Here is a 24,938-nt window from a genome sequence, read left to right as displayed (position 1 = left end):
GCTATGATGATACTTCATACTAATAATAACAACTGAGTGAGAAGACAGAAGTGGAGATGAAAAAAAGGTGGGGGAGAAAGGACGAGGATAGCAGCCCTCTGTAAAGGATGGGAAGCTACAAGCGGTGTCTTAGGTAGAGAAGGTCTCCAGAACGTAACGCATCTCCAGTGTTCAAATGCCCCTGAGAGGCAGAGTGGGGAGGCTTCTTTAGATGACAATCTTGAATCTCTTATTATGCATCCTCCTATGACAACAAATTGTCACTTGTTCATTTCTAAAGGAGGTGAAAGAAAGCCCTTTCAATGTCCAGTGCTGAAATGTTTTGGACAACTAGAAAAAAAGTTGGGGAAAACAAGGAGAATTTGGCCAAAATTCAGGAGGTATTTCATTGTGAAGTTTGAGGGGCACCCAATAATTTTCACTGTATTCCACTATGGGAAACCTCAGAAACATGGAGCAGAAATCTAGAGAATGAGAAATGTAAGGACAAGGGATGGCTTAAAAGATTACAGTGAGATTAGAAACATTTGACCACTGCCTTCATTCTGCTGGAAATCTGGCACAGTGTTCTCTTAGTGCTTTCTGGTAGAAATCCATTTCTACCTGAACTATTTATGCCCATCTTTAGAAGAAAGCCGGTTTCATTTGCTTCAGTGTCACAATGATCGGGCAGTATTCTTCTTATATGTAAAAATATGAGGAATCCTGTGGAATCCATAAGGAGATGCCATCACGCTGCCAGGCAGTTGGCTCATAATTGCCATGGTACTATCTGGTTTGCAATTTCTCTGGATGAAAGAGCCTCTGGATGAAAAAAAACCTTGCAGGTAGGTATGTAGAGGATAAATAACTTTGTCACTTTACAGGCAAGAGAACCCAGACTGGAGGTAAGGTCATGAAGAAACCTAAAATCAAGCTGCCAGGATAGGATTTGGGGAATAATGGGAGAAGGCAGGTGGAAAAGAAAAAGATCAATGCAGTGAGGAGATCAAAGGGGGTTTTGGTGGAAAGATCCACGTCACACCAGGAAGCCAGGGCTGCAATCCAAGGATGCAGCTACCTTCTTAGGTGTGCCCAAAATGCTACGGAAATAGCTGTACATCCCATAGGAGCTGGGATAGTTTCCATTGCCAAATTGGTGGTCTGGCCTTCTGCTATCTTGCTCCAAGGCAGCGGTCCTTCAGGCTGGTCTGAAGAGGCCTCTTCCGTCATCGGTCTCAACTTATAGTTTCAAAACCTGTTGCTGACAGAGAATGCCTGGGGAAAGTTCTTCTAACCCTGTTATTGGTGTTTTAACCCCCAAGAAAGCTGGGAGTTTCCATGGCAACCTAGCAACTCGCTAGCAATACTGTCAGGTAACTTAATGGGCCACAATGGATGGGGAGCCCAGCTACACCCTGCAACACACACATAACGCTGACAAAGATGATATAGGAAATACAAGCACACAACAATGTGATTGTAAGCCTTGGGAGCTCTATATCAAGCCACTTCTGTTGTCATCTGGTTGAGTTACCAGTAGGTAACTCGATAAGGAGGCTGTATGACACAGTCAAAGGACTCATGTCCAGGGCTATTGGTGTGAGCACAATTGTGCCCCACACATTGTGCGGGATATATCTATAATCTTTACCTACCTGGCATGATGTACGCACACCATCAAATCGTGCCTGGTAGTACATGCACAGTAGGCCTTGCAGTGGCAAAAACCTGAAGCCATAAACAACCACACTCAGCTGCATAAGCCAGCTGACTCATGCACCTCTTGGCAAGTAGGCCACCATCCCCAGTGATGGGAATGCCCTGCTCATTTTGCAGAATCACAAATGATGCACTGCAGATGGACTGGCTTGCCTAAACCGGCTCATACTCAAAAGGTACACCCAGAACCCATACAGTTTGCTACATTTTGGGAATTCTCCAGAAAGACTGTTATTTATTCAGTTTACAGTATTTGGATGCAACCCCTGTCAGATGCTTGAGTGGTTTGCCATTGTAAAAACACATTGTAAAGCGATATTAAAACCTGACAAAACACATAGCAGGTACTCCTAGCCTTACTAAATTATAACCACAGAGACATTCTAGGGCAGTCACAATCACTGCCAACAAAGGATGCTCTTCAACGGCCTCTTATATGAAAACAAGGCCTGCTGAAGATACCTGAACACCCATGAAAAAAATACGTAATGGTAGCTCCCAAAATTTGGCAGCATAAATTAGGTTGAGCCAAGGCAATACAGTCTATTCTTTCTATCCCTAGGATTCTCGGCTTTCTCTTTACACTTACCCAGCACACCATGAGCTCCCACCAGCATTTGCCCATTGAGCCAAGATACTCTTATTCTGATCATAAAATAAGAGTAGTTACATTTGGGGAAGCACAAAGGAAGCAACACAAAGTCATTTCTTTGCACTACAATGATGCACCATTCAAGAATTTCAGAGATCTGATACCTGACAGAGGTCAGCCACCCACTTACTCACCTCCCCACCTCCAAACTGCTTAAAGTACTAAATAATATTTATTTTCCTTGCCCTCCTTTTGGAGCAAACGATTTTGCTGACCTACTGTTTTTAAAAACCCACACAGTTTTAAAAAGTGGTCCTTGCAAATCTGGTTGCCTTGACATTCGGTAGATAAAAACAGCTCAAACTCTTCTTTGGGCTCCCAAAAATCCAGCTAACTGTCTTTTGAAATAAGCACATGCTGCCTAAGGCAAAACAGTAAACGTTTTATCACTCTGTCCCTAAGTCAAGGTCCATTGTACCCTAAATATATTAAAACTCACAAGCAGTTCAATTGCTTTAGAATAATAATCATCATAATAATATATTTAAAAAACACACATTACAAAGGAGTCATCTGAGACAACAGCCTCAACTTGCCCAAAGCTAGCAAAATTCAACCCACTTCCCCCCAAAAAATTCTTTCCTTGAAGCAGAAACATATATTTGGAATAAAAAGAGAGTAATGGTTTTCCTGGATGTGTGGGCATAAAGATTGTACACATTAATAACTAAACAGAGAATGCAAGGATTTTTACTTGGTTCTTCAATATTTCAGCATGTGATTCCCAGCAATGCATGTTTTTGACAACAGGATAACCTTTCCAGTGAACTCATGGCATTACAGCAGCTAACTCCAGCTTGGTGCGTTGGGTTTGAACTGATGCCATCCCCCGTCAGCATCTCTGCTGATAGGGAATTATGGGAAATAATCCAAGTAACCTGGAGCACACCACGTTTTGGAAGGCTGCATTTGGAAGAAGAATAAGCAAGGATCAAATCAAATAATCCTTGATTCACACTGCAGTCCTTTGAATTGGCGCTCATAACTTTGCCCACCCTTACCAGGGTGGGGGTGGGTGGTTTAGTAGTTTCAGATTATTTCCGTTGGAGGATTATGAGAAGTTGTATCCCAAACATTCAGGACTTTTTAGGCATAAGACCAATGAAATAAAGTGCTTGAAGTAATATCATACTCTTCTGTACAAAATCCAAGGGGACAATAAAAGGAATTTACCTCAGACCCTGGTATTTGCATAGTTTTTTATTTAGAGAAGCCCAGTAAACACTGGAATCAACAAAAAAAAACTGCATATGGGCATGTTAAGAGTCAAAACTCCTTTCTCAGAATTCTTCCCTTTTTCTGCAGTTCTGTTTCTCTGTTTCTCACCTGCAATTACAGCTAGCCAACCTTGTGTTTCAAGTCTTTCCGTTGCCATAAGATCACCCAAGGGCATTTTACAAACCATATCTTAGATAGAAAGCAAACAATTGTTTTTGAGATGACTAAAACTTATGTTTGCAAAGGTTTCCATTCCTATAGCACATATGTCCCTGGTTTTCATTTGTTCCACAGTTACACCTAGGGAAAAGAGGTTTTTCCCCCCCTTTTTCTTCAAATAATAAAAAAAAAAATCCCTACTCATCCCACAATCAGAACTGGCAAGCTCTATTTCAAACTTAAGGGAAATACAGTACAACAGCAACAAGGTATTTTGCTTCACATCTCAAACATTACTCTTCTTTCAGGAAAATCGTATAAGAATTGCCAAGGTGTTTTTATATATATATAAAACACACACACACACACACACACACACACACACACACATATATCCTGTTTCTCCAACAATACGGCCTCCCCCAACAGGAAGTCCCAGCATGTTTTATAGGCATGAAATGAAATTAAGCCCCTCCCCCCAAATTAAGGCCTATATTAAAACATGCGAAATGGGGGGAATGGTGGGGGGGGTTTGCCATTAGGAAGTACTTTTGTTGCACTCCCAGATATGGTGCTGCCTGCGTTAACCCCGATACAAAGTGCCCCACCAATGCTGAGGTCAACATCCAAGCTGTCGCCGCCTGCCCGAAGATGCAAGGGGGGGGAATTAAGTCACCCCTGAAAAGAAGGCCTAGCTATTTTTTTGAGGCTCAAAAAAAAATAAGACCCGGACTTATTATATGAGAAACACAGTATATATATATATACTTTTCACTTCCCAAAGTGGTTTTTAATGTCTACGGCTGCTAACAGCCACTATCATCTTGCTTATTATAACTGATTTTATGTTATTTTCAAATAACCCTTCCGATTTCAGTCCAGCAGAGAAGCGAATCTCATGAAAATCCTGGAAATCCTTCCCGTCTGTTCTTTATTTGTTAATCCTGTTAACCTTGTTAACCCCACCAGCAAGCATTGGTGCTCATGGTAAATTACAGGAAAGGCAACAAGTAAAAAAATATGGAAGCTGGTTCAAATGGGTACAGTAAGTGCTGCTGGCTAAACTCATCTGCATTCAAAGGAAAGTTTGTGATAGGAAAAAAGCTGTCCCAGAAATAAAATAAATGCAGCTTCCTCCAGATTCTACAGTCCCTGAGTAATACAGGGTTGCAGGCAGCCGTTTCTGCAAATCCATTTTGTGTGTGTGTGTGCAGCTTTTCTGAGTCCATGGATGCTCTTGCATCATCCAGTTCCCTGATTCACACATACCTTCAAATCTCTCTATATTTATTGTTTTACCCCTGTTTGGCATCAAGAGGTGTGAATATGTTGAAAAGCATTTCCTTGGAGGAGCTAAAATGGATGCTCAGGTGGGGGCTAGATGATACCCTGTTCACATATTTGAGAACAGATAAACAGTCCCAAAATTTTGAGAAACAGGACTATTTAATAAATCCACAAGCCAAGACTGAGTCTAATAACTCTCCCTCCCTCACTGTCCCTCCCAATTCAGGTCAGCAACACCCCCCCCAAAAAAAAATCCCTCCCTGTAAGGAAGAGTTTCTATTTACTGTACTTTTTATTTATTCTCGCATTTATTCATCTCTCACTAGAATACAGCAAAGCTATGAGGGATGCATAGTTTGGGTCCTAGGCACAAGCCTCGTGATTGACCTTTCCACTTAAAAAGAAATATACTCACCACTGAAGTGCGAACACAACTCTACCAGGGCAGTTGTCAGCCAGCCTTTTGCTTTTTTATTTTTTTCCCCTCCCAGTCAGACAAGATTGTCACAAGGGCAAATTCAAACACAGCATACAAAATGTGCAAAATGTGCAGCTCAGCAGGAATTTGCCAAGGCGAAACAGATCCCAGCTCTTCCCAGCAGATACCAGAGGTTGGTCCTTTGGACAAAGAGAATCCCAGTGATCCTCCGGCTAATTAGGAGATCAAACTGGGATGGGCTGAGGGTGGGATGTGGGAGAACCACTGTGGAAATATCACAAGTACAATTTGTGCTGTTGTCCTATAGTTTATGTCACAAGCTACAGTTGCTTGGCTTTAATGAACTCTTTAAACCATCAATGGGAGCATATAGACCGCACACCCCATCAAAACCAAACAAACCACCTCATGACTATGTGAACCTGACCATTGTACCTTCCCATCATCCTTTCTATTTTTTCAGACCACAGGTCTCTGGTTCTGCCTGCTGAGCCTTGAATAAAACATGTCCCTTTGTTTCAGCTGAATGCAATTAGGAAAATATTTAACCTGGTGGGGATAATGTAACGTCTCCCAAAACACTCCTTTCATCCCCACTGAAGACGAAACAAGATATATACCGGTAGAAGGTTAGGAAGGGATGTGGGAGAAGGGAAAGGAGGTAAAATGAAATGTATTTTCACTTAGAATGACAACATCGCTCGAGCTGGCATGAGTGCTAATGAGTTCACAGCTTACTTACTAAAGTCCAAGTCCACTGCACTCTCTGCAAGAGAAAGAGAGAGAACAAACAAACACAACCCACTGTATGAAGGGCCAGGGGCTTGCCCAAGACCAAACAGAGCTGGAAGCTAGGCTCATGGTTTGTTCCTGCCCAAATGAGTGGCACCTCTTTTGATTATCCTTAATTTCAAGGAAGGGATCTGCAAGGGTTGGTCCAATTCTTGCAGACACGGTGAAGGCCACCAGAATTAAATCTCTCCGAAGAACCACCCCCAGATTGCAAAACCATATGCCCATAAGAAGGAGGTCAGGTCTTTACTTGGCTGAGATTAACAGCTTTCCTAAATGGCTCCTGCTGGACCTAAGAACAGGACTGAATACAAAGCAGGTTCTACAATAATGAAAACGCGGCTGCACCAGACCAGGATCCCATTCCAGCTAGCCCAAACATCCTGTCCTCCATTCAGCTGCTTCTGGGAAAGCTATAAGCAGGACATGAAAAAAAAGTCTCTTCACATTTGTGTTTTCCAGCTCCTGGGATTCAATGGTATGTTGCTTCTGGTGGCAGTTTCCATAGCCATGGAGAGATCTCCGGTGCAAGCTGGGACCATGGCAAGCAAATGCCATGCATTTATAATGATAGCCAATGCTGTTTATTTTCCTGCTTTGTATTGGTTGCCAAATGGATTAAATGTTTTGCTCTCATGGGAAAATGCTGTATATGTATTTGTTTGAGGAGGAAAGCAGGGAAATCTTATCTATTCCAGAGTACCATTTTATTTCAGCCTCTTTCTGAAGCGGTGTTATTTTAGTCTGTGAATTTGTAACTTCTAATTATGCAAGCACATATAAACAGGACAGACTTTTTTACTCAGTTACTTGCATAAACACCCAGAGTTTGAACGTCATTGCTGATACATTGTCAATAAGGCATTGTCTTATAATATTTCTATAACTTTTCAACATACTTCATCACTGTAATTCCAAGGAAAGTTTTCTCTTTAATCCCGTCAGTGGGGGATTTTTGAGACAATAGGTGGAGAGGAAATTGAGACTTTTTAGCCCCTGGCATCCTCAAACCTCACCTTCTGCCAGCTCCAGTTTGTAGATTGTGTGATATACACATAGGCACAAAATGCTCTTCAATCAGTTGGATGTTATTTAGGCACAACATGAATCAGCTGAGTATCAACTGAGTATCAAAGGTTTTCTGTAAATTCTCAAGTCAATCCAATCTTTTGCCCAAATTGTAAAAGAATACAATGGGGAGAAGGTAAAAAAATGCAACTCAAAAGAAAATTGTGGGTTGCAGAGAAAGGTGGACAAAGGGGATTCTTGATAAGAGGAAGGAGTGTTAAGGAGATCCATTAAGGGTATCCTCAAAGCATATTTATTTATTTTATTTATTTATTTGATTTGTCAATTGCTTACAAGGTAATAAGTATAAGCATATACATAGTTATGAATACATGAAATGGGTACATGTAAGAAAAATAAAAGAAACAATAGGACAGGGACAGTAGGCACGTTGGTGCGCTTATGCATGCCCCCTACAGACCTCTTAGGAAAAGGGTGAGGTCAATAGTAGACAGTCTAAGGTTAAAGTTTTGGGGGTTTGGGGAAGAAACCACAGAGTCAGGTAGAGTATTTCAGACATTGACCACTCTGTTGCTGAAGTCGTATTTCCTGCAATCAAGTTTGGTGCGGTTAACCTTGAGTTTGTATCTATTGTGTGCTCTTGTGTTGTTATGGTTGAAGCTGAAGTATTCATTGACAGGTAGGACATTGCAATGTATGATTTTATGTATGATCAGTCATGAGGTTTAGCTATTCTTAGATGCCAAATCCATTGCCCATATCTCCCAAAGGTCCCAACCCTGTGGCTGAAGCCACAATTCAGTTTTGTGACAGTGGCTCTGCAGGAACCCCTGTAGAGACAGTCTATTCTAGAGACTGTCATTTGGCAAATGACAGCGAAAATAAAGTAAGTGATTTTCTGTGCAGACGGAATCTCAAGGAAGTTGCCCCTATAAGCTGTGAAGGCACAAAGCACAAAGCGCACACATCAAGGTCCAAAGACACCAACTAATGGCAGGGCAATCTAACAGGAGCCTATTACGCACGAATGAGCACATACGAACGCACTGTTGCAGACATCCATGAATAAATGGATGCTTTGCACATTCATGATCTTATGGGTATGCTTAAAGTAACATATGCATATGGTGCACATTACACCAATCCTGGGAATATGTGCAGAATAGTCCGTTTGTAAACTGTCCCTGCTTTGGTAAATGAGATGGATATTCAGATACAAGCTTCTTCAAAAACCTTTTAGCCTCTGAGTGCATCTGATGCCCAAACGAAAGTATCACTGCCTGTGTGTGCGCATGCAAAGTAATTTTCCTTTCTGTGGAATAGTGCTCCCGGCCTCTTTTATTTAATACTCACTTCACACACACACAAACACACACACACAGAGGCATATACTCACAGCTGCCTTTCCTCAAACATGGTCCTATTCTGTCCCCTTGTCCTAAAGATGCTTCTAAACTTTCTGACCATCCGGTGTCAAGAAAATAATTACCCTCACGCCGTTGTCCATCAAGCAACACACGCCCTCCTTCCTCTTCAAAATGAGCATCCGCCCTACTTCTTTCTTCCATTGGATGCTCTGGTACCCCCACCCCACCCCCGCCTTATCCCCCCCATCTTCTGTCTGCCCAGCCAATTGTGAACCCCACTCCCCAGCCTCGGCCCACAGATCCAGCCGCCTCCCCGCTTTGGTGTCCCCGTCCTACCTGGGGTGGAGCTGGGTGTCCCTCCCCCACCTGGGGCTGGCGGGCTGGCGGGCTACGTTACTGCTTGCCGCGGGGCAGAGGAGCGGCCGTCCGGGATGGTTCAGCCATGGCACGGAGTTGCCCGCCTCTGCGCTTCCTGGGCAGAGTCTGAGCGCTGCCTGCGCTGGCAAAGAGCCCAAGTAGCGGAAGGCAGGAGCGGGAGGGAGCGGCAGCTGGGAAGGTGGGGGGGACGGAGCAAAGAGAGACCCAGAGCCACGCGGAGAAGGAGAGCTGGGGCTGGGGGACTGGGCGGGGGGGGGAGGCGGTTGGGTTGGAAGAGGCGCGTAAGGGCAGATCCTGGCAACGGCGGGCAAGCGTGTCTTTTTTTTTTTTCCCCTCAGAAGCAAAGGGCTGGCCTCCCTTCCTCCCCCTCCCCAATCCCGGCTGCCTGGAGGGGCGCCCAGAGACGCGCTGCCCCGGAGCCTCACCTGCGCGGCGCGCTTTCGCTCAGCTTCTCTCCGCCGTCGGCTGCTGAGGAGTTGCGTGTGAGGGGGAAGAGACTCCCCGCCGAGCAGCATGGGCTCGCAAGCAGGTGCTCCTTGCCGGGGGTGGGGGTGTGGGTGGGGGTGATCGACGGGCACAGCAGGGTCTCTTCGGGGTGGAGGAGAAAGGGGAGGGGGGTGATTTGAGAAGTTGGGGTGCGGGCAGTCGTGTGGGTTTCCCTCAGGAAAAAAACGGGGCGTGGGTACAAAGCGCGCGGCGTAACGCCCGCACACAAGGCGGCCTTGTCTTTACTTCAGAAGATGGGGCAGGATCACAACTACGGACAAGTTCCAAGGGATCCTCCTCTTGGGCTTCAGCGGGTCTCCTTTTCAGGGGCGATGCCAAGATTTGTGGTCCGTCCAGGGTTTTTAATCCCCGGACACGAGAAACAAAAGCAGCTTTTCTACAGATTAGAAGCGCTGCTCCAGCGTGGCGTGGGGTGGGGGGGGTGCGCAGGCAAAATACATTTTATGTATTTGTTTTATAGGCTGGGCGGGGGATGTCCTTGGATCGGATTCACTTTTTCCTGGACGTACCACAGGTGGAGCGGGACGTGTTTTAGATTACAGACATGCGAGGGGAGAGGAGGGGGAGGAGGGTTGACCCTTCCGCAACAACCCAGCTCAAAAGGCCAGAAATTCACGGTCTTCAGCCAGCTTCTCTTCACGGGAACCAGAAAGCGCGGGGAGTCAGACACGGCCAGGAATAGAATGGCACGGTATAAAAATGATAGGATAATCAAGGATTCTTGATGGGGATTAAGATACACAAATGGCTGGACCAGACCCTGGGTTGAAACAAGAGATGCCCAGATGAGGGCAGGGGAAGGGGGGTGGGGGGGATAAGAAAAAAGAAACAGGAGAAAAAAAAACCCCGGGTTTCTAAAACATTTGCTATCTGACTTCCACAGGGTCGGCTGCCATCACCTAACTGCGCATAAGCAACCATATGCATCCTAGCTGTGTGCATCCAAGCATTTACTCCCACGTGGCATCGTGTAAACAAGAACAGGGCCTTTGCAAAAGCTGAATATTTATTTGGCGCTATAATTCTGGGCCCAGAAGGGAGCTGAATATTCCTCTCCTGAAGTCTGTTATCTCGACTGTGTCAGGTGCTCCTCCTAGCTCACCCTATGTGTATGTGGGGAAAGCTCATGGTGTTCTCCTGCACACCCAACCGGTTTCTTCCGAGAGAGAGAGAAGGGGCACGCTCTGTGTAGAGTGGGGAGGGGGTGACAGGGATGGGGAGTTCAGAGATATGTAGCTGAGCTGAGTGCTAATGAGAACAGAGATCCCGGGAGTGGGGGTTGTGTGTGTGTGGGGGGGGAGGTTGGGGTATGTTTGGGAGTCAGACACCATTAGCCATAAGCCCCCTAAGGATCAGGTCACTTTTGCTTTAAAGCCCACCCACCTCCCAAGGTTTAGCTTATGTTTTTCCTTCTGTTTCTATGTCATCCTATTTGTTGCTAAACAAAATGAGGCTAAGTGGCCGAGAGGTACCTGTCTTCACTCACCTCAGACAGGTGGAAATAGACTCACACCTTAAACTTCAAGCAGCTCCCTTGTCTGTCCATACAAGCTGTACAGCTTTGCAGCCATTAGTGACTGACACTCATCTCTGTATTAGGAAAAGCTAGAGCTGATTTCTGAAGCTTAAGCTCCAATTAAAGGCAGGAAGACACATTCTCTTCCCCCCCCCGCCACACACCCCGTGTGCGTGTGCGCTGGTGCGCTTCAGAAGTGATTCTTTTTTTCCTGATCAACAGGGCATTCCAGTTAATAAGACCCATCACTTTGTAAATGCAGTGGTAAAGGTTTTGAATTGAATGCAGCCCAAGAGGCAGGAAGAATGGAGAAGTTACACAATTGTCACTCTCATCTGAACAATAAAGAACGTTTCTCTGTCCATTAAGAAAAGGGAAGACCTGCTCATCGCCAGCAGAAAATGAAATTGCTAAATGTTCTTCATCTGATGAATATTTGGTATTGCTGCTTCTGCAATTTGAACATTCTCAGATTCCCGCCCTCCCCATTTTGATTCTCCACCGTATATAAACCCCATTAAACCCACACATTAGCACGTATAGGGTGTGGCTGTAGAAGCACGAGCTTATGCACCCTCAACAGCATGTGGTTCAAATCTTTTCTGAGAGATTTTCAACTTTCCAACTCCGCAGTCTTCTGTCAAGTAGCCTCCTGGCCCAACTCTGCCTCCCTTCCAAGTTCAGACATGGGCCCACGGATGCTGCCACCTGATTAATCCTGATTTATGGTGAAAACTGTAAGGGATGAAATTCATATTACAAAGCCAAATAAACCACAGATGTATATAAATTTAGCCAAGAGCAAGTTGAAACATGGCCCCATTGGTAGGATTATAGCAATAGCACTTAGACTTATATGCCACTTCACAGTGCTTTCCAGCCCACTCTAAGCGGTATACAGAGTCAGCAAATTGCCCCCAACAATCTGGGTCCTCATTTACCAGGTCTTTGCAACATCAAAACAAATTCTGTTGGCCATGTTGCATGGAACATGATGGGAACTGTGATCCAAAACATCTGCAATGCATCTCCTTCACTGAGATCTTCTAGAGGACTGCCAAAGTCCTTCAGGGTTTGGGCAGATTTCTTCCCTAAGCTATATCTCAAATTCCTTAGAGTTTGGATTACCTATAAAACAAGATTATTAGAGTAATTTAATTGGCAATTTCCAGATTTTGGTTGGAACACTAACAAAAATAACACAAAAGATCTGATTCAAAGAATGAGACATTCAAAAAAGAGGTCAGAATGACTAAGTTTTCATTTAGCTACTAGAGCTGTAACTGAAAACGTTTATTAGAAACCTAAGGGCAGGCAATTTTTTTGGTCAACTTGACTGATGGCTAGGACAAAGGAAACTTCTTTTCCAATCATATTCTTTATTGAGGAACCCCAATAAAGGAGAATATTTGTAGCTCAAGGTTGAGATGAGGGGTCCTTGGAGCTCTCTGAGCTTGCTTGTTTTCTTGCAAATGTTTCATTACCCAAACTAGGTAACATCATCAGTGCTGGTTTTTATTCTTTGTTTTCTGCATTCTCTTCCCCCTTTTGACATTGAGGCATTATACATGATTTCTCAATGTATGTCATCTCAATGGTGGGGCAATGTCACATAAACCCAGCAACGTGTCATTTTAGACCAAGGGTCTTCAAACTTGACAGCTTTAAGACTTGTGGACTTCAACTCCCAGAATTCCTGAGCTAATGTGACTGGAGGAGGAATTCTGGGAGTTGAAGTCCACAAGTCTTAAAGCTGTCAAGTTTGAAGACCCCTGTTTTAGACTATCAAAATATTGCAAGGACAACATGGATAGGAAGGAGAGACCTTGAAGAAAGGTAGATGATGATGCAGAGGAGGCTCCTTGGAGTCCCATGAGCCTCTTTTTAGGGTCTTCCAAGCCAAGTTCTTCCCAGCATTCTTGTTCTGAGACTGGCTACGCCACTCCCATTCTAGCAGCCATTTTTCCTAATGGGCAAGCTATAGATTCTTAAAAAATTGTGCCCACTGGCTCAAAGTGTTGAGAATCCTGGCACAGTTAATACATTGATTCAATCTCCCATGACTACAGATTACGATTTGTTCAAAATCCAAATGTGTTGTGAGTGGCTTTAAACTTTCTCATTTTAATTTTCACCATCAGCAAGTGTTTGGAGTCTTCTCACTTCTTCGGGAAACCCTCTCCCACGACCAAGGCATATGTTTAACAGGGAACACAAATCATTTCTGTGAACCCCAGACCGTGTCAGCTTTTGATCTCCCTTTCTTCCCCCCCCCCCCGCTCCCAACCTCCCTAGATTTAACTCACAACCTCCATATGTCTGTCTGCCACACATGGAAAAGAACGCAGGCACCGTAGGGGCAGGCCTAGCAGTGCAGCCGTCTACAAAGCTTCAACATGTTGGCAAGATGATATCACAGCTCTGCCTGGGCTGTGAATGGAGATTAGCACCATTTGCTGAATGGGAACAGCTGTGCCTGAATTAGGAGCTGTTATTCCCAGAGAGAGTGTAGCAAAACCTGGTGAAAAAGCTAAGGAGGTGAAGAGTTAGGATGCCTGGGTATCAGCCACACCTGAGAGGGGAGAAAAAGAGGATTGAAGCGCACACACACACACACACACACACACACACACACACACACACACACACGGCAGGGCTGGAATGGGGAGGAAGGTGGTGGGGGGGGCGGAAACCTTTGTGCTCATCTTAAGGAGCGAAGAGGTGGGGCAGAGATAATGAGAAAGCAGAGGTCCCAAAGCATTACTGCACTCCCACGGCTGCCTGCTTGTGAAGCCCGCACATTTGTGTGTGTGTGTGTGTGTGTGTGTGTGTGTGTGATTCGCACAGGAATACATGTGAGTCATAGCTGCTTTTTGAGATGCAGTTTCTCTCTCTCCCCTCCACCAGACCTACAGTTTCTTGTTCTTGCTCTAAACCTGAGTTGCACAACTCGAGGGAGACTGTTCTAGGCATGGAACGATCTGCAGAGCGACCCTCTCTCAGGCTGATAGGGAGAAGAAAGCACACGAGGAAAGCTGTGAGCATGTGCACAGGAAACAAGCAGAGGGCCCGCTAAACTAGGCTTAGATAAGTCGGATCCCACAAAGAACCGCTCGCACAACCTGCAAAGTGAGAAGTGGCCCAGTCACTGAATCTGGAACAAAGCAGGACGTGTGGGTGCAACTAGCAGGTAGTCCTCAACTTACAACAGTTCACTTAGTGTCCGTTCAAAATTACAATGGCATTGAAAAATATGACTTACGCCCATTTTTCAGACTTGCAACAGTTGCAAACATTCCCTTGGTCAAGCAATCAAAATCCAGATGCTTGGCAAGCGACTCATGCTTGTGATGGTGACAGCATCCTGGGATATGATACGGTAATGCGACCTTCTGACAAGCAAAGTCACTGGAGAAGCCAAATTCACTTAACGACTGTGGCAAGGAAGGTCGTAAAATGGGGCAAAACTCCGTGAAAAATTGTCTCACTTAACAATAAAATTTTGGGGCGAAGTTGTGGTCGTAAGTCGATGACCGCCTGTAAAGCTTGAGGACTGACTGCAGCTGCTGTTCCCATAAGTAAGAGGCCAAAAGTTGGTGTTTCCTTTCCTTTTGAAAAGCAGCTGGCAGGAGGCTTGGCTTACCAGAACCAGCTGGCGGAAGATTATCCAATATGTTTTGTTTCTCCTTATTTCCAACACTCTTTTCTGAAGCAGCCTGCAGTGCCTGAAATTGGCCTCGTCTGTATTCTAAAAAAGGTTTCAGCAGAATACACAAGAAATACAGGAACAGGGAAAAAAAGTTGATGGTAACTTTCCTCAGCTCCAGTTTGCATGGCCAGTGGTCAGAAATGATGGGAGTTGGGAGTCCTCATTATCTGATAATATATGATAAAACAGGCCTTCTTTTGTCATCCTCAGTTTTCTCCAATAGGGTGAGAGGGGAGGAAGAAAAGAGACGGGGTCACCCTGCCCACCTAAGCCGTTAAATAATTGTGCCCCTTTTCGACTTCAGCTACTTTTCGGTAGACTTATCATCACAATTGGGAATGGAACTTCTGTTAACTGAAGTGGTCGTTGAGAAGGTCATGCCTGATTTTACAGTCTTTGGGCCATCGCTGTTAAATGAATTGCATAGTCCTTAAGTGGCTTTTACCATTTTGGTTGTCGGAAGCCATCTGGGAAGGTCACAAATTACAATTACATAACCCTGGGACATTCAACAGTTGTAAATGCATGCTAATTACCAAGCGCTCTTCAGTTGTAAGTAGAAGGGTAGGTCATAAGTCACTTTTTTCAGTGCTGTCACAACTTGGAAGAATTGCTAAATAAAGGGTTGTAAATTGAGAACTACCTGTATTTCGATCCTGTGAATGACACAAAATCCTTGCTGTTTTTTTTTTATTTCACCTGTTCAATAAAAGATAGGGGGCGGGGGGTAGAGAGTGCATAGCAAAAGGCTCTCTTTCTTCCTTTATATTAAAGCACAGGTGTCAAATTCGCCATGTCACATTGTAGTCACGTAATGTATCACGGAACTGGGGTGGGCGTGGCCTGTGTGTGACGCCTCCGGCCCACGGGCCACCAGTTTGACACTTTTGCATTAAAGGAAGGCCCAGCTGGGATGACAAAAGAAGTTATAAAGCCACACATCTCTGGCAAAAATAATATTTTCTCCCCTACACAATCTAACACAAAGGCTGCAGTGGCAAAAAGGGCAATAGAATTGCACCTCAAAGGTGTCTTTTTGCTTCTGCGTGTTATTTATGGGCAGTGTATCCTGTCTTTCAGTCAGGAAATGGAGGAGGTACGCGCAACACTCTTATTCTCCCTCACAACAAAAAAGGTGAGGCAGAGAGTGACTGGCCTAATGTTCAAGATCTTTTGCCTGGTTCTCACCACACAGAAGCTGGGCACAGAAGGGCCAGGCTTTTTTCAGGGTAATCCCTTGAGAAACCTTGTTCCAGGGAAATTCCATTCCTGTCAGTAACTCCAAGACACACGCCATCTCAAAGTACTTTTATTAGAACAGTACCTGGCCCGTACTGGGGAAATCTGGAACTAAATCTTCCCAGTTTCCCCGCAAAGTCCCAAGCTACAACCCATTCCCTTTTCCTTCATCACCAGATCACATGCACCAATCCCTAAGTAAGTTTTTATTCTTTCTGCACCATACGCTGTAACCTTGAACTGTCAAAATAATATATTTTGTCTACTAAGAGCTACTCAATTAACATCACCCCCCTCCCACTTTCTTCAACTATGTGGCAGCGATGAATTCCATAGCTGACACCTTGATTACCAGCACCCAGTATGTAGGGGCAGCAGGGAGGGGTGTGTATGTGTGTGTTAATGGAGTTTGCAGTTATATTTTAAGTATCACATCCCAGACATAAACTGTTTTCTTCCCTCAAAATGATGCGAGAGAGCACTGCACACCAGAACTAGACACAAAGAGTTTTCCCCCGAATGCCATCACTCTGCTAAACAAATAATTCCCTCAACACTGTTCAACTATTTACAAAGTCTGCATTACTGTTAACCTTCTCATCACTCCTTATCACCCATCCCCTCCCATTTGTGACTGCATGGCTGTAACTTTGTCGCTTGTATCCTTACGATTTATATTGACTGTTTCCTAGTATGATTTGATTGCTTATTGTACCCTATGACTATTAAGTGTTGTACCTTATGATTCTTGACACTTGTCGAATGTATCTTTTATGTACACTGAGAGCATATGCACCAAGACAAATTCCTTGTGTGTCCAATCACAATAAAGAATTCTATTCTATTCTATTCTATTCTATTCTATTCTATTCTATTCTATTCTATTCTATTCTATTCTATTCTATTCTATTCTAATCTATTCTATCAACAGCTTGTTCCAAAATGGACACAGGATTCCTTATTCAAAGATAACCTTAAAAATAGAAGTGAGGGAAGAGCAATGTAAGGTAGGAATGACAGCACCCTTGATTTTTAAAACATAAATACAACACAAAAATTTGAAAAGGAAATGACTAAACAGATCGCAGAAACTCTTACTCTCCTGTGCCTAAAAAGGAGCTGTCCTTTTCGTTGCACCTCTCCTTCCATAAGCAGGCTCTTGTGTTTCTAAAAACATGTGCAGCAGACAGAAATCCAACAGAAACAACAGAATGCAAGTGATATAACAGCATGGCTGTTGGATTTCTGCTTAACATGCTCCTTAAAGGCCTAATAGCCCTGCCAGAAGGATTAATCTGATGGCAGTACCAATAACTGTGCACAATGCCTTCATCCTTGTGCGGCCAACAAGCAGTATTTATCAAACTCCAACGTGAAGGGAAAAGGTACAATGCCAGGACCCTGGAGAACTGGAATCCAGGCTTGTTGGCAGTAATACGTTCATGCTGGATTGGCCGGCTGTGAGGTAAGCACCGTAGGCAGAAGGAGCAGGTTGAGCTATGGCAAAACTGGCCAGGGATAGATAGATAGATAGATAGATAGATAGATAGATAGATAGATAGATAGATAGATAGATAGATAGATACACACACACACACACACACATCGCTCAGGGTACAATTATGCCAGGGATTGGATGGTGTAGCCAAATTCAACTAGACTCTCAATAGCTTTAAGGAGAAGCTTGGCAAGAATCCCTCCATTATCCCCCCTCCCCAAAGAAAATATAGTTAGAATTCTCCACTCTGGTGTTTACATCCTTTTTTTCAGATCTGGAATCTGTTGGAAATATTCTGCACCTGCCAGCCTTATGGCTCAATTCCTTTTCTCACCTTGGAAGGCCTCACGCATGCAGTTCCTGCCCCAGCACTTCAGGTAGGATATTGATACCTAGTACTAAAAGTAGCTACACACAGACAAAAAAAAAATAACTCCCCCTCCCCAAGGAACCATGTCTAGCCTGCTCCATACAGTAAGAAGACCAAGAAGCTAAATCTCTTTCGCTCAAACCCCAGAGAGAGAGAGAGAGAGAAATTACAGAATGCTGACAGCCAGGATAGATATATTAGAGGTTTATTCTCAACATACAAGTAAACATTAAAGTGATCATTCTTCTTCTTCAGGAGGCAGCACGATCTTGCTAGGGTCATAGTAATAAGAGGAAAGGATGGGCAGCCCTTGTTCAGTTCGCTCCTTAAGTCTTCGTTCGGCTTCCCGGCGAGCCCAATGATGCATCCTACAGGGGAAAACAGAAGGAAGTTCTGAGTGAATTATGAAGAAGTGTCATCCAGAAGCGGTTATGTAGATATTGTATTCAAGCGGGCCTTTGGTCCTACTCCAGGGAAAACAGCAACAAGAACTGCTAGGTATTAATCTGCCTTGGTGAGCAGAGAAACGGGATATATATTGGGTAATACATAGCAATAAGCTAAAACATTTCTAAAAATAAAATAAAATTAGACATTGCATTACAGAAATGTTCTTTATTTCATACCGATGCAAATGTGCTTATTACATCATTTGCTCAAGCTGTGTGCTTTAACGGGAATCAGTGTTTTTGTTGTTATGGCTAAGACAGGGAGAAATTACAGAATTTGTGTTTCTTTGGAAGAAGGAAAAATGGAGTGGTGGAAAAGCTGCATTAGAATTTCCCAGAAAGAATGGAATTGGCAAGCCTGTTAATAGAGAAATCTATTCCTCAAAGTGAAGACTTTTCATGACTCTGAGGACTCTGAAGAAATTCGATTCAACTAAAACTGTCCGGGACGTAGAATTTAGCTTGACTAGACTGAAGCCAAATGTCCTCAGATCAAAAAAGATATAAAGGCTCTTGAAAGGAACAGAAAGATCACGTAGCACTCATCCTGACCCATCCAAGTCCCACCACTTCCCAGGGACCGTTCTCTTCCATGCTCTCTCTTACGCAGCATGCTCTGGCAGTGCTTTTCAGCGGCACTCCCAGCTGTTTTGTCCGTAGCATCTTTGACATGCCATCAGCAGACCGAAGTTAAGAGTATGAACCCAATCAAAGCTACAGCATTAATTACACTGTGCCGAGATGAAGCGCAAAGTTGCTTGCCTTAATTAGTGCTTCGTCAAGAAGTCATCAACGTGCTGCTTAGCTGGTGGGAATGAAGACACGATCTCCTTTTTGTTTGTTTTTTGGGCACAGTTCTAGTCTGTTCCAGTTTGTGGGATTTGGGGAAGGGCCACTCACAGAAAGATCAAAAATCACAAGTGGAAGGGAGATCTCGTGTTAGATTTTCACTCATTCCATCTGTCCAAGCATTTTCCATTCCATATTTAGACCGTTCCAGATCACTTGAGTTTCCTGCTTGAACTTAATCAGTTCAATCAGAAAGAGCGAGTCTGACTTGAGATGCCCAAGTGGCTAATTTGAGCCACACGGTTTGTATGTATATATTACATAAATCTAAAATCTAAAGAGGCAGCCATCTGCTTTCATGAATTAGAAAGCAGAAACAAGGCCTGGCCTAGTTTTCAAACGCCTGCTGCTTCCTTCTCTCCTTCAAATGGAAAAGCAGGAAGTTAAGTAACTCCAGCAGAGAGAGAGGGAAAGAAGACACTTTACATTTTCCCATCTTGGATGCCACGCTATTCTTGTGCAACGAAGCTGAATCTGAACCAGGGCCTATCCATTTTTCTTCTCAACACCTTTCATCTCCCCAACCCCAACAAGAAAGAACTCTTCTTGAGCATACAAATGCACAAATCCTACACATAATTCAGTTAATTCAGTCTACTAAGAATTAACTGGTTTGTCCAACTGGCACATAGCTCAAAAGCTTGTCATGGGAGAAGTGTCTATTTCCAGTCGTTGCAGGCTCTCCCTCTTCTCAGGCAACCAGCAAATAGACAATGGGGTTCGTGTCATAAAGGCAAAGGGCCTCATCCTGCTTCTGCTAGCTTTCTACCTTCTACCTTTTTCTCTAGCTCCAACTTTAACACATCCCCTTTCTGCAGTAAGATCCTCTTCTGCACTAGAGCTTCATTACCCGCCCAACTTTGCTAAATCACTTTCCTCAGGGTATTCTCCAGTTCGACCTGCTCAGGTTCCCTAGCAAGACAAGCGTAGATACCAAGCAGCTGGCCCGGAATCTCTTACTGGTGTATAGCCTACTGTTTTAGGTGTGTTTGGCATGTCGGCCCATGTGAAAAGAAGTTGAACTTAATTTTCAAGTTGCACTTAAAAGTGGAAAAGGAGGATTAGGGGTGACACGATTGCAGTGTTCCGAGATTTGGGGGTCTGCCACAAGGAAAAGGGGATCAACCTATTTTCCAAAGCACCTGGGGGCAAAACAAGAAGCAACGGATGGAAACTAATCAAGGAGAGAAGCATCCTTGAGCTAAGCAGAAAATTCCTAACAGTGAGAAAATTTAACCAGTACAATGGCTTGCCTTCAGAAGTTGTCAGTGCTCCATCACTAGAGTCTTTTAAGAAGAAACGGGACAGCCACTTGTCTGGAAGGGTCTCCGGCTTGAGCAGGGGGCTGGACTAGAGGGCCTCCAGGATCCCTTCCAACTCTCTTATTCTGTTCTCTTCCATCTTGTACCTTGCCCCAATTTGCTCTCAGCATGCTACCTATGCCCAATGGCCTATAAAGCTGGAAAACATAAACCCTTGTTCCTTTGAAAGGCCCAGTTTAACAGGAAGGATTTGGCAACAGTTGGCATTATGAAAAGGGCAGGGAACTGGTTTTGTGGGCATTTTATTATTTATGTATTTATTTTTTACCCTACCCGTATTATTTTTTTACAAATAACAAATAAGGTGGTGAATGTATCTAATATTTATTTCTCCTCCTATTTTTCTCACAACAATCTTGCGAAATGCGCTGGGCTTACTTAGAAGGACTGTTACCCAAAGTTAGCCAACTGGCTTTCATGTGCTCTGGCGTTACACAATGGTGGATCCAGCCTTCTGGGGCATGTAAACCATACTTTGTTCTTCAGCATTTGTTATGCACCAGAATGTTATGATTTGTCAGCAAAGCAAGGTTAAAATAAGCCATGGATGTTTTAACCATGGTTTGTTTTAATCTTGATCCGCTGACAAATCATAAGGATGACCAAACGTTTGGTGGCAGGAACAATTAAGATTTCCTTATAAAAGCAATAATAGATGGGACAATGAGATAAAATAGGCTGAAATATTCATTTTAAAATCATTTGGGAGGAGAGCGGTTGCTACTCATGTTTAACTACCTAATGCTTCTTTAAGGGCTTGCACTACTATTTTTAAGTTACATGCTTTAAAATGATGGATTTAATATATTAAATATATTTCTTTAATATGTTAAAGAAATATATTATTTCTTTTAGCAATCGTGCCTCTGAAATTCAGATAGCCCTTGACTTATGACAATAATTGAGCCCAAAATTCCTGTGGCTAAGTGAGTTTTGCCCCATTTTGCAACCTTTTTTGCTACAGTTGTTAAGTGAATCACTGCAGTTGTTACTTTAGTGACTTAATTTAGTGCTAAGTGAATCTGGCTTCCTCATTGACTTTGCTTGTCAGAAGGTTACAAAAAGCTGATCACATGACCCCGGGGCATTGCAACGGTCATAAATACGAACCCGTTGCTGAGCGTCCAAATTTTGATTACACCACCATGGGGATGCTGCTATGGTCAGGGGTCGCTATTTCCAGTGCCGCCGTGACTTCAAACTGTCACTGCACCAATGGTTGTAAGTCAAGGACTACCTGTGGTTGAAAGGATCTCCATGGGGCTGCCTGGGATTCGTAAGGGCAAAGGCTGCTGCTCTACCTTCAAGTGTCAAATATCAATCTTTCGAGGCAGAAACAGACTTTACCCCAAGACCAGGATTCTACTTTATACTGTATAAGATATAAGGCTAGAATGACAGAATTTTACAAGTTTGGATTGGGCTTTTCCTCCCCTCCCCCTCTTACATTTCATCTAGCGCAGGGGTCCCCAACCACCGGGCCGCGGACCAGTACCGGTCTGTGGAACATTTCCTACCGGGCTGCCGGTTTGCTGGGCGCCGCCATCTTGTTTGACGAGAAAGTGCTTCCGGGTGAGCTTTTCCGTTGGAAAGCGGCGTTTGGGTCCTGAAGGAATCCTCGTGCCTTAGTTTCATCGAAGGGGGGGGGGCTTCAAACGAAACTAAGGCGCAAGGATTCTTTCAGCACCCAAGGCAAGGTGAGCCGAGTGACCATCCCGAAGCCGTCCCGAAGCGAAGCCCATCGACAAAGGTACAAAGGAGGAGTTGAAGGTGGCGGGGAGAAGCGGGGGACGGCTGGCTGGCTGGTTGCTCGGCTCGCCTTGCCTTGTTATGCGTGCTGATGCCGGTACTGGGCCGCGGATCATTTTGTGATGCCGGTACCGGGCCGTGGAACAAAAAAGGTTGGGGACCACTGATCTAGAGAGTCAGGGAAGCGCCAACTGGACTCTCTTCTTAATATTCTCTCCCTTCTCAGGACTTAAGGAATGCTTCTTCATTTACATAACAAAGTATTTCTCAATAGTTGCTTCAACGTCATTCCCCACATTCCCCACCCGTATCTCTCTACTCCAAAGAAGGTACAGTATGTTTACATTTTTTTTCTAGTTAACTCAAAAATCACATGCTGCCAACATTCGCAGTTCTACATTTTAAAAAGACCAATTTGAGCATAAAAAAACATTATGTTTAATCAAGCAGTTTGGGAAGCTCAGAGACAGGAAAAGTCCAAGCCCACCTCCATTGTTGCTTCTTAAGCGCGAGCGTATAAGGGACCGTCCTCTTCTGTTTTCTTGTCACTTGAGAGGGAGGGTTTTTTTTGGTAAGTCTATGCCCGAATTGTCTTTACTGTAATCTCAAATGCTACTTGTTGGTTTCTATTGATACTTTTCACCTTCAAGTGAAACCTCAGAATAGCAAGACTGAACTTCAGTCAACAATACAGATGTAAAGCCATGCTACTTTTATATCCTTCTTCCTGCCCTTAAAGCAGTTAGGACTCTCTCTCTCTCTCCAAGGAAAGGCTAGTGCAAACCCCAACCTATTTTCCCCAGGTGTGTTTGATTTCAACTCCCATTATACCTTGCCCACAAAAATTAGGGAAATCGCAGTCCAACGCAGCTTGAGGGTGCCGGGTTGAGAAAGGTGGATAGACAGCCAGACATAACCCAGACTGAATGCAGGGGAAAGAATAAACCCTCCACTGCCAGCAGAGGGCACTGTGGGAAACATTTTGGGTATTGCAGAAGACAGATGCCAAAGAAGGGCATTATCAGAGCAGCGGCGTTTTGCACTGGGGTGATCAGTCACACAATAAAAATATATGTTAATATGCGTCTACCACCCGTGGTGCACTGCTTCTGAAGGATACGTGCTTTCTCGAGACAAATCAGTCTGCTCTAGCCACCTGAATGAGCTGGAAAGAGACATAATAAGTCAGGGAATCTGCTCTTCCGATGTTCTTGGAAGAACAGCAATGCCAAACCGTGGCCCACAGCAACTTTTAATTATTGTTCCTCATTCTGCAATGACAGAAGACCTGCCTCGTCAGCTCATTAAGCCAAATATGAATGGCTGGTTGGGAGCTTTCATCTGAACCCCTCTGGTAAGACAAATGGGACTGCGGTAATTCTAGAGATAAAGAAGTTTGCCGGACCAATGAGCAGCTGAATCAGGAATGGTAGGCAGAAAGACATTTAAGTGGTAGCGAAAACACTTCTAGGGGAAGAAGGTTGTTAAGAATGAAGGAATGTCGAGAGGGGAGCATCATTTGTTAGCAACAGCCTTCAAAAGGAATCGGGAGAAAAAGCCAGCCCAGGAGGAAGTTCCAAAGGACAGATTTAAAAGATCAGATTACCCTTCTCCCCTGCCAATCAGAGCAATATTTGATGCCCCTTACCAGCACTGAAATTGCATATTAAATATGTACCAAGGACTGATGAAGCGTGCTATCTCACACCCAGGCGGGACGGGACATGCAGAAAATGCGGAAGCAAAACGAGACACGGCACACGGAGCAGGAATCCACCACAGCCCAAGACCAGGGGCCACAGCAGCCCTCGGCCAGCCGCACAATCTTAATCGGGCCTCATGACTCAAGACTGCCATCTGTAAAATGGAAGGCTTCCCTCCCCTCTCTCCTGAGCTGTTCCGAGGAAACTTAAAACTCCTGTGGGCCGTGGGCTGCTCTGTGAGGAAACGTGGGCTCCTGTGATTCCAGGTAATTGTATCAGAAAAGCAGAAGACCTCTCATCTCAGCATGGGTTTGTCTGTATCTTTTCCTTCCTTGACCTGCGCTCTCTAAAAGCTGGTAGCTCAATTCCCCGTGGTCCCCCTCCTCCACCCCCCTAAACTAGGCGGTCAGAGATGCTTGCTGCAGCCGTGGTGTTCGTTACTGGCTCCCTGAGGGCCTCGCTAATGAGACCCCCATCAATTAGAGATAAGTTACGTCTCGCAATCAGGTGCCTCCCCAGAACACCGGAGGGAGCCAGCTTTCCTCCGCACTGATAGGCAAAGCACTCCAGACAGAGAATGGATGCACCTCCAGTCTTTTGCCAAGCTTCCTCCCATTTGTGTGTGACTGGATCCGGGGACAGTTGGGGTAAAAGGCCAGACTACAGGTAGTCCCTCGACTTACAACAATTCAGGTAGTGACTGTTCCAAGTTACAATGGCACTGAAAAAAAGCGTGGTATGACTTGTCTTCACACTTACAACCCATACAATCCTCCCCACGGTCATGCGATCGAAATGTGGACGGCTGACTTCTATTTACGACCGTGGCAGTGTCCGGGGTAGAAGGTGGGGGTCATGTGATGACCTTTTGCGACCTTCTGACAAGCAAAGTCAATGGGGTAGCCGGAGTCACTTAACCACCCTGTGACTAATTTAAGAGCTGCGGTGGATTCGCCTGACAACTGTGGGAAGAAAGGTCATACAATGGGGCAAAAGTCCGCTTAA

The 24,938-nt window shown here is 44.5% G+C and overlaps 2 protein-coding genes across 3 annotated transcripts in view; both read right to left on the bottom strand.

Annotated features, from left to right (window-relative positions):
* Nucleotides 1–9,741, bottom strand: part of LOC113443291 (caM kinase-like vesicle-associated protein) — a 32,438-nt gene extending 22,697 nt beyond the window's left edge. The window contains exon 1 of one of the 2 annotated variants that reach the window (XM_087925580.1): nucleotides 9,448–9,741. The gene's annotated coding sequence lies outside the window, so the exon portion shown is untranslated. Of the gene's footprint in view, nucleotides 1–8,980; nucleotides 9,194–9,447 lie in introns of those variants that run through there. The other variant, XM_026711407.2, reaches the window with a different exon arrangement.
* An 8,309-nt stretch (nucleotides 9,742–18,050) lies between these two features.
* The window catches only part of NDUFB11 (NADH:ubiquinone oxidoreductase subunit B11), a 57,018-nt gene continuing 50,130 nt past the window's right edge, over nucleotides 18,051–24,938 (bottom strand). The window contains exon 3 of the mRNA XM_026711438.1: nucleotides 18,051–18,229. Within this exon, the coding sequence (XP_026567223.1) occupies nucleotides 18,100–18,229 (130 nt within the window). The 3' untranslated portion in view covers nucleotides 18,051–18,099. The remainder of the gene's footprint in view (nucleotides 18,230–24,938) is intronic.

This window comes from Pseudonaja textilis, chromosome 2, assembly GCF_049901715.1.
Source record: "Pseudonaja textilis isolate UNSWEBS1 chromosome 2, rPseTex1.2, whole genome shotgun sequence".
Lineage (NCBI taxonomy): Eukaryota > Metazoa > Chordata > Lepidosauria > Squamata > Elapidae > Pseudonaja > Pseudonaja textilis.
The sequence above is the reverse complement of the archived record's forward strand: the minus strand, read 5'-3'. Positions and strand labels throughout refer to the sequence as shown.